The sequence below is a fragment of the Thermobia domestica genome, chromosome 5, assembly GCF_964235325.1.
Source record: "Thermobia domestica chromosome 5, izTheDome1.hap1.1, whole genome shotgun sequence".
In the NCBI taxonomy this organism is placed as follows: Eukaryota; Metazoa; Arthropoda; class Insecta; order Zygentoma; family Lepismatidae; genus Thermobia; species Thermobia domestica.
In genome coordinates, this window is record NC_137458.1 from 62,832,525 (window position 1) to 62,842,906 (window position 10,382).

Genomic DNA, 10,382 nt, shown 5'->3' on the forward strand with positions numbered 1-10,382 from the left:
TGCTAACTGTATTTTTTATTACAGCAAATTGTCTGATGATACAAGGGGTGAGCTTGGGTCTAGCGTTCATCATGTTTAATGTTAGCACACAATGACTGTGCCGATCCTGAAGCAGAGTATTAAATTTATGACTTTTGCAAGTAATCAAAATCAGTTATGGCTTGGTATTCAGAATTTTCATATATTGTCACTGTATTCATTGTATGTTGAATAGAAAAATCATTTCTTTTCTATATAGCATTTGTATTCGATATTACCCGACTATTTCATATTACCCTCCAAAGTGGTTTCTTTACAAATTATAAATTTTACCCACCTCTGTAACGAAACTTCTTTATCAAGATATTGTAACGGATGAACGATACACATATAATCTTTAAATAGCCCCCACTACCCACAGTCCTGCGAGAACGGACGTCACCCCACTTCCCCCTTTAGAATATAAGAATTTTAAAAGGAGAGAGAAAGGAGAATTCCACTCCCCCACGGCTGAGAATAATGACGACGTGAAGAGTGAGGTTCAATACTGGAAAAGGCTTATACTGTATGCAAAAATATCACTATTAAGATAATCAGGAATTTGTCTACAACTACTTGAAAATGGAAAAAGTTTTCTAACAAAATGGAAAATTTTATTATAACAAATCCGAAACGTGTTATATAAATAGTAATATAGAAAACATTCAACAATTTTAACAAGTAATAATATCATTAATAGAAATCGCCGTTAGCAAGTAACATTTTTCCCAAAAGGATTTTTTTTTTTTCCAAGTAACAAAATTTCTGAAGTAAATACTATAACCAATCGTAAATCCAAAATATAGAATTTAGAAACCTATATAACAATATAATCAAAAATGTATGGAACTCGAAGTTACTGCAAAGTGGCTTTCTTTGGAATGAAAATGTGGGAGGAAATGATTCCTTCAATATGGGTCAAAATATATGAGTTACGAGCAACAGCTCATCTGTAACTCTATAGATTCCTCTTTTTTTTTTTTTCTTTCCTTTTCAAAGCGGACCAAAGACATAAATCATTCATTTGAAGTCTCCACTAGCCTTAATATTTTCCGTAATTTCAATATATTAAACTTCCTGACTGGCGACTTTTCTTTAGTTTTATCAAGGAAAAACAAGAATCAACATGTTTTAACTCAAGGCTTAATTCTGCCTACACAAAACCAGTAACATGAACTATTCAATTAACTATTTTACTTTCTTACTTTTCCTTTCGCAATGTTTTAGAAATAAGTGCTTCCAAAATATATTGAATAATAATAATGTCTTCTAAATAACAACCATAGCCAGGAACTGTTATAGATTTCAAAAGAAGTTAACAAATTTATACGATAATACGGAAAGAATATTAATTTTAACGACCCATTTTTTTTTTCATTCAGAGGACCTATCACTCTTACCTCATTTTATACACTGCAAAGCGCTTCAGGCTTAAAGCCAGAACCTCGGCTGCAACGTGACGTCATCCCGATCGACGACTCGCGCAAATCCAACCAAAGGTTAAGCAGTGCTTCCAACTCCAAGAGAAAGAACCAACTTAACAGTAAACTGGAGTTTCATCTCACAAAAGTTTTTCCTTTACAACGTTTCATTTTATTATGAAACTTGGGTGGGTTACATAATATCCGAGGGTCGGTCAAAAAAAAATTCCTAACCATAACAAATCCCAAGTTGAATAATAAAATAATTTCAATACATTACCAAATCTTCCATAAATATTCAAATGCTAACGCCTTCTTTACAAACTTCTACAGTAAATTTTCCAATTCCTTACATAACATACACAAAGGATGATGATGAGGTATTTACAAAATGAAAAGGGTTGACCTCTCACTTTCTCGGACGAGGCATTCCTGCAGGAATAAAAAAAAATATACAAAACACAAAATTTGTTCGAACAAACATCCTAAAATATATAAATAAGTACAATATTAATAATTTACTTAACCTCAATTCTCATATCAAATCTTTTTTCTGTGTTACCTTATGGGTTAGGTTGATTAACTTGTCTTGGTGGAAAATATTTCTTACAAAAACGAACATGGCGTTTTATATGAACATATGGTCTTTCAATATTTTCTAGCCAAACTGTATTTGGTGTAGGTTTAGAAATAAGGCGATATGGGCCTTCCCACTGAGGGGCGATTTTTGGATTGAAATGTTTCTCTGCTGAAATTTTCATGAACCTTTTAACCAATACTAAATCATCAATATTTAAATTAACAGGATTATGTTTTTGACTATATACCTTCGCACTATGTTTCCAAGCGCGTTCAATGTTATTATTTATATTGACTAATTTTTGCTCTTTATTCTGGTCGTCGTCTAAAAGATCTAAATCCATCAACCATTTAACATCTAATGGATGGTAAAATTTCCGTCCCATATAAAGTTCACATGGACTGGTCCCAGTAGTTTCATTCATACTTATGTTAATAGTAAAAGCAATTTTAGATAGTAATTGGGCCCAATTCTGTTGAGACTTATCAACATAAATACGAATTAAATTTTTAACCGATCTCACCGTACGTTCGGCTCTGTTCGATTGTGGGTTATATGGGGAGAATTTTACACTCTGTATACCATAGCTATACAAGAATTTCAAGAAGTAATCACTCACGAAATAAGAAGCGCCATCACTTAGGACTTTACCAGGAAAGCCGTATCGAAGAAATAATTCCTGCAACTTATTACAGATGATTTTTGAGGTTAGTCGTCTTAAAGGTTCTAAAAAGACAAAACGACTATAAGCGTCAGTGACAATTAAAATATATTCAAATCCAGAACTACTAGGCAATTTCCCTGCAATATCAATAAACCAAGTATAATTTGGGTGCATTACCTTTTTTGTAAAATATTGACCCATAGGTTTTCGATTAGAATCTTTACAGGTTTGGCACAAATGACAAGATTGTATAAAATTCTTAATGTCAGAATATAAAGTAGGCCAGGTATACTTTTCAGCGACCTTAGCAATGGTTTTTCGATATCCCATATGCCCACCATGAATTATTGGACAATGAGAATACTCAATGATCGACTGAATTAAAGAATTAGGTATTACAATTCTAAATCCATTATTCCCTTTACCTTTAGTCTTTTTTAACAAGATCTTATTTCTTAATACATACGGAGGAACTTCTTCCTTTTGCTCTAACCTATTGATAATCTCTCTTAATTCAGGATCCTTCCTCTGGTGATCTGTAAGAGGTACATTAATCACAGGATTTTGCCAAAAATTAATGAAAGACAAATTTACTGTTTTATTATGATCTTTTACGACTTCCATTGTATTTTCATCTTTTGTATAGAATTCTAGATGGTTTCCAACCCTTGAAAGGAAATCGGCTATACTATTTATTTTTGATCTTACATGGACTATACGAAATTTAAACCTCGAGATTTTCTCTAACATGGTTCCATATCTCCTTTGTCTTTTATGGTTATTAAGTAACCAAGTTAAACTCTTACTATCAGTATATACTACAAAGGGATTTGCCAAATAATACTCGAATTTTTCCAAAGATAAAGAAAGAGCCTTAAGTTCTAACTCGTATATATTTTTACTCCAGTCAGATTGTGGAATTGCCCGACTAAACATAGATACAGGTCTAAGATTCCCTTCCGAATCATATTGGCTGAGAACCCCAGAAAAATGACGCAAAGAGCTATCACAATGTATTACGAAGTTGGAATTCATATCTGGGACTTTTAAAATAACCTGACTACAAAAGGCATCCTTTAATTTTTGTAGGGCTTCATCATGAACTTTAGTCCATTTAAAAGGCTTTTTTACAGATCTTAATTCTTGAAGGGGAGCAATTAACTCTGAATACCCATAAATAAATTTAGAATAGAACGAGAAAAATGAACATATTCTGTTCACTCCTTTTCTATTCTTTGGTTTTGGTATCTCCTGGATAGCTTTAATTCTCTCAGGGTCTATTGACATGTTGCCATTTTCAAAACGAAACCCTAAATATTTAATACTAGTTTGAAATAGACAGGACTTCTTTTCTGAAATAGTAATTCCCCAATTTCTTAGTCGAGATAATACCTCCTCTAATAGAGCTTTATGACTCTCAATATCTTTGCTAAATAAAATTATGTCATCAAAATATATCTCTAAATTCTTACCAATTAACCCTTCAAAGACTTTTGACATCAAATTACTTAAAACAAAAGGTGATAATACTAATCCCATTGGTACCGATTTATATCGATAGATTTTGTTTTTTGTCACAAAAGCAGTAATATTTCTACTCTCTTCAGACAGAGGAATTTGATGAAAACAAGATTTACAATCAAGTTTTGAAAAGATATTGTTGTCCGAAATACTAGATATTACATTCTCCATGTTAGGAGAAGGATAGCTGTTTACCATCACCTTTTTGTTCACCTCTCCGTATGAAATTACAAGCCGCCTGCTTCCGTCTGAATTTGTTACTAGAAAGCAGGGTGACGTGTAGGGAGAATAATCTACTTCCTCTATAATATCGTCTTTTAAAAGCTGTGCAATAAAAGAATCTAATTCCTTTTGCTTATGCGTTGGAAGCTGATAAGGTTGCAATCGAATGGGAGTTTTAGCGGCAAGTTCAATTTTGTAAGTGAAATTTTTTACTCTACCAATTTTGTTTCCAATAACATCAGAATATGAAGTTAACAAGTTATTAACATATTCCTGTAAATTAGAATCACATAGTAATAATTGATCAGGAACCGTATAATTACCTTGAGATTCCTCCGGTTTAGTCTCCGGTGGATGCAATATGGACTGATCAAAAACGAATTCCACTTCTGGGTCAAACGTGGTATTAACTCCGCTGTCTCTGGTTACTGATGTCGATGGAGTCAAACTCTGATTGAAATTACCAAAAGATCTAGGCTGAGGTGTAGCTTTCGGACAACCAAGGTCGCATAGCGGCTGCTTTCCACTCACCCCATTCCTAGAAGTATATGCAGAAGCGAGAGAAGTCTGGGCACACAAAAGTTCATCAGCTCGGATCATAGGAACCACTAACTTCCGAGCTTTTATATTATATAAATTACCAGCAATGTCTATCACGGAATTGTATTTTGTATGAAAGTCATTTCCAAGCAGAAGATCAAACTCATTAGAGTCCACGATGAAGAAAATTTCACTAAATTGGTGTCTTCCAATTTTAAAATATAGTCTTACTCTCATATCCACTGTTACTTGTACATTTCCTAAGCCAATCGTCTGAACGTTCACCTTTTCTGTTCTTATTTTACATTTTTTTCTAAGTTCATCATAAAGATGTCGAGCCAAATAAGAGTTCGTACTCCCAGTATCAATTAAGCACTTAAAACGCATGCCCGTAATGTAAACAGGAATCGCTAATAGTTTTTTCAATTCACTATCATTCTGATTTACATCTGAGTTATTTTGAGTTAAGTACTGAGATTCTAAATTATGGTTATGAGAAAATTCCGCCTTATCAAAATTTTTATAGTTAGATGGTAAAGATTTCATAGCTGGAGAAACTAAATTTTTATGCAAATTTATTGGTTCACGAGATTGCAACACTACTTGCTGTTTTGTGTTTTTCGCTCCGATAAAGGAAGATGATTTACGGGGTGGTACCAAGTCCCGTACGCTACTACCTTGATTACGTAATCGATAATAATCTTTCCTATATCTATGCAAGGCGTCATAGTGTTCTGCAGCTAAATACAATTGATTTAAATCGATAGGCATACCTCTTTCAACTAGAAATTGATGGGCAGAAGGCGTTACCATATTAGTGATTAAACTACAAATGGTGGCTTCATCAAAGGACATATCAAGTACGTGAATAATCGATAATTTATTATCTACGAACTCATATAATGAATGATCCTCCCGCATGGGAACGTAGAAAAATAGTCGCATGAATTGTGTTCTACCAATAGTGGAAATAAATCGCACCACTAAATGTCTACAAACTGTTTGCCAAGGGGAAGCGTCCCCAATAAACGATTGTATAACTTCTTGCATTTCTCCTTTTGTACGAGAAAGACAAGCTACTAACACAAGATCTAAAGGCAAACCCTTACCTCTGACAATACTATCAAGTTTTAATAAAAACTGAAATGTAGACTCAGTATTGGTACCATCTATTATAGGTAGACTATTAATATCATGCAACAAAGATTTATAGATTCCTTCCGAAGCAAATTTCTCAAAATTTAAATTTAATGAAGCTGCCATATTAAATGGTCGATCTCTATATTTATTTTGAAAGCTCTGACTCCCTCCTGCTCTTAAATTAGGCGAGGAATTCGCAAACTGTGTACTGTGTCCCACATTACTTTGTGGATCCACGTTAAAATTTTGATTCTGAAATGGTCTACTTTGACCACCTAGTAAAGGTTCGTGAGGATTCACTTGAATATGGGCTGAAGGCCTTAAATGATCAAACATAGGATTACTAAATTCATAAGAATATCCAAGAAATTCATCCCCACTAGAACTTGAAGAATCCGAAAATCTAGACTTTACATGCGTCTCCTTTGACTGTGCCATCCTTACAAGCACACCACAAAATATTAAGCACAAAGAAACCAAAAGAATAATTACTACTATTTTTACAACCTTATCAATAATTATCTGCTTATTACACAATGACCTACTAAACCATAAATTTTGTATCCGACCCCGGCAACACTGTATTAAGTATTTTACATTAACATTCATATACAACATTTATATTACTCAACAAGAAAGGCATAGAATAATGAAAATATGTTATTTAATTTAGAGGTTAATTTGACCAAAGAAATATACATAAATTTTAGAATATAAAGGGGAACACTTTTGCTGGACCTCCCCGAACCGGACCTCGAAGCCAGCATAAATTTGCCTTTCCAGGGCAGTGTATAAAATTTATTTTTATTTAAAAATTATATATGTAACGGATGAACGATACACATATAATCTTTAAATAGCCCCCACTACCCACAGTCCTGCGAGAACGGACGTCACCCCACTTCCCCCTTTAGAATATAAGAATTTTAAAAGGAGAGAGAAAGGAGAATTCCACTCCCCCACGGCTGAGAATAATGACGACGTGAAGAGTGAGGTTCAATACTGGAAAAGGCTTATACTGTATGCAAAAATATCACTATTAAGATAATCAGGAATTTGTCTACAACTACTTGAAAATGGAAAAAGTTTTCTAACAAAATGGAAAATTTTATTATAACAAATCCGAAACGTGTTATATAAATAGTAATATAGAAAACATTCAACAATTTTAACAAGTAATAATATCATTAATAGAAATCGCCGTTAGCAAGTAACATTTTTCCCAAAAGGATTTTTTTTTTTCCAAGTAACAAAATTTCTGAAGTAAATACTATAACCAATCGTAAATCCAAAATATAGAATTTAGAAACCTATATAACAATATAATCAAAAATGTATGGAACTCGAAGTTACTGCAAAGTGGCTTTCTTTGGAATGAAAATGTGGGAGGAAATGATTCCTTCAATATGGGTCAAAATATATGAGTTACGAGCAACAGCTCATCTGTAACTCTATAGATTCCTCTTTTTTTTTTTTTTCTTTCCTTTTCAAAGCGGACCAAAGACATAAATCATTCATTTGAAGTCTCCACTAGCCTTAATATTTTCCGTAATTTCAATATATTAAACTTCCTGACTGGCGACTTTTCTTTAGTTTTATCAAGGAAAAACAAGAATCAACATGTTTTAACTCAAGGCTTAATTCTGCCTACACAAAACCAGTAACATGAACTATTCAATTAACTATTTTACTTTCTTACTTTTCCTTTCGCAATGTTTTAGAAATAAGTGCTTCCAAAATATATTGAATAATAATAATGTCTTCTAAATAACAACCATAGCCAGGAACTGTTATAGATTTCAAAAGAAGTTAACAAATTTATACGATAATACGGAAAGAATATTAATTTTAACGACCCATTTTTTTTTCATTCAGAGGACCTATCACTCTTACCTCATTTTATACACTGCAAAGCGCTTCAGGCTTAAAGCCAGAACCTCGGCTGCAACGTGACGTCATCCCGATCGACGACTCGCGCAAATCCAACCAAAGGTTAAGCAGTGCTTCCAACTCCAAGAGAAAGAACCAACTTAACAGTAAACTGGAGTTTCATCTCACAAAAGTTTTTCCTTTACAACGTTTCATTTTATTATGAAACTTGGGTGGGTTACATAATACATAAAGGCGTATACTTGTTTTCCTTTTTGTTTCAATGTGCAATTATTAACTGAGTTACAAGCGAAACAAAAATGGTATTCCATAATATCTGAACTTCCTCTAATTATACCTAGGTATAAAATATTTTTAAAAAATGTACTGCGTCATTCCTATTTAGCCTAGAGTCATGGTTCAAACGCCATTTTCTTCAGTATAATAAGCCCTTTCCAACGGTATCACTCACATGTCCGTATCATACACCTAAACTAGATATTAGGGAAAAACTCGGAATTATTTTTGCAAATCCAACCAAAACAGTTTACCTCTCTGGCCTAGGCCTGGGTTGAAGTAGGGATCTAATTTTTTTTTCTAAAAATACATTGTTATGTACATAATACGTCTGCAAAATTCCAATCTTGTATCTTAAATACAAAGGGCAAAAAAATTGTTGAAAGTCTGAATTTAGGATCTCTCTTTATACACACACATGCGTATATACGTACTTATTATACAAATTTACTACGTCATTACTATTTAGGCTAGAGTCATGGCTTAAACGTTACTTTCTTTAGTATAACAAGCCCTTTCCAACGGTGCCACACACATGTACGTATCGTATTCCTGAACCGGAAAAATCGGGAAAACTTTTTTTCTGAAAAAATCAGCCCCTCGGAACATTTGCGACCTCGTGCCCGGACTCGGCTTCACGTAGAGACCTCAGAAAAAATTGAGAAATATCCAAAGGTACATACAATTCCAATCTGATATCGTGAAAACTACAGGCATGACATTTTTTTTGAAATTTGCCTTAAGAAAAAGTACAAAGTCACGCCCTTCCGCACCCACTTGGAGCAGCCAAGTTGACCATCTGGCTCCAAAAAGCATCTGGGGTGTTCTTTGGTCCATCCTTGACTTGACTAATAAAAGAAACGACTTACCTGTTATAGAACCTAAATAAGAGGTCAAAAACCATAGTACGGCGTGGTAACAAAAGTTACCAAAAATCCTAAAAGGGTTAATAGAGCACTGAAGCTTCAATCAACACTATGATAACACTGATACGAGATGTGAAGATCAATGTGGTGCAGTGAAGTTTCCAGAATTTGAACTTGAATTTGTTTTAATGCTTTTACACAAATTTGACTTAGGTCATGAATTTAGCAGCGGAGCGGATGCAGTAGACCGAGATCTGGAGGGAAGGGAGCCTTTATCCAGCAGTTGATAGAAAACGACTGAATATGATTATATATTTATTCATTGTTTTGGCCTCCCCAATATTTTTTTCAAGTCGGCGCCTATGATTATAAGTATTATTATTGTTGAGTTTTGGAAATTATACATTATAAATCATTCTGTCATATTATTACACTTTATAGAATTATGACTTGTTTAATCGCCAGTGCTGCTCTTTCTCCTATTGTCGCAGAGTCTTTGGCAGAAACCCCTCCAACGCACCACATATTCTAACCAACTGTCAGACGACAGAATAACTTCACAGTAGATACACTCAGGCCCGTAGCCAGACCAAAAATTTAGGGGGGCCCGGTAGAAGTTAGGGGGGCCGACCCAATCATATTGTACCTAATCACCATATTATAGTCCATTTGCAAGCCTACCGTGAAACTTTAAGGGGGCCAGCCAAAGTTTAGGTGGGGCCGCCCCCTAGCCCCCCCCCCCGTGGATACGGGCCTGGATACATTAATTTATTGGAGTAGTCAGCGTATGGAAATTCATTGATAGGAATTAGTCTGATGTTAGTCGTGAGCTTTCGTCTTCCTATATGTTTCACTTTGATTATTCGCTCACAATCTAACATCCCGTGTTATCATACTGACCTTAGAAACAACGTATTTATCAATGTATAGAAAGAAGTCTTTAATTGTTTATGTTTTGTTGTGAAGAATTAATTTACCAAAGCTGTCAATGACGTTCCTTAAAACTCTAAATGTATGTTTGCAAGATGTTATTGCAAGAGAAAAATCTGATCAGAATAGTCACATGATTTTTACTTCACAATATTGGAAGTTAGATGTACAGTTGAGAATACTCTTTAAATGTACAGGGAAAATGGTCGTTTTTGTATACGACTATACCATTTGATCGATACCTGCAAAAGAATAAATTTCCACTTGACACATTTGTTTATTTGACACAGAGACCGACCGCTTGCTATGTTTGT

General features: G+C 34.1%; 1 protein-coding gene across 1 annotated transcript; it reads right to left on the reverse strand.

Moving 5' to 3' along the window:
- Positions 1-868: 868 nt before the first annotated feature.
- LOC145685936 (uncharacterized) lies at positions 869-7,448 on the reverse strand. Its single transcript, XM_081758712.1, has 2 exons — positions 4,750-7,448; positions 869-1,871 (listed from the first exon to the last, which is right to left on the reverse strand). Exons 1-2 carry the CDS (start codon positions 6,722-6,724, stop codon positions 1,849-1,851), a joined length of 1,998 nt encoding a protein of 665 aa, XP_081614838.1. The 5' UTR covers positions 6,725-7,448; the 3' UTR covers positions 869-1,848.
- Between the last annotated feature and the right edge of the window lie 2,934 nt (positions 7,449-10,382).

What these genes read in the sequence shown, in the direction of transcription:
- LOC145685936 (XM_081758712.1), bottom strand. Translation starts at nt 6,724, where the DNA reads ATGTTGTATATGAATGTTAATGTAAAATACTTAATACAGTGTTGCCGG. An exon ending in TAAACCGGAGGAATCTCAAG is followed by an intron (nt 1,872 to 4,749) that starts GTAATTATACGG and finishes TTATTCCTGCAG; the next exon opens with GAATGCCTCGTCCGAGAAAG.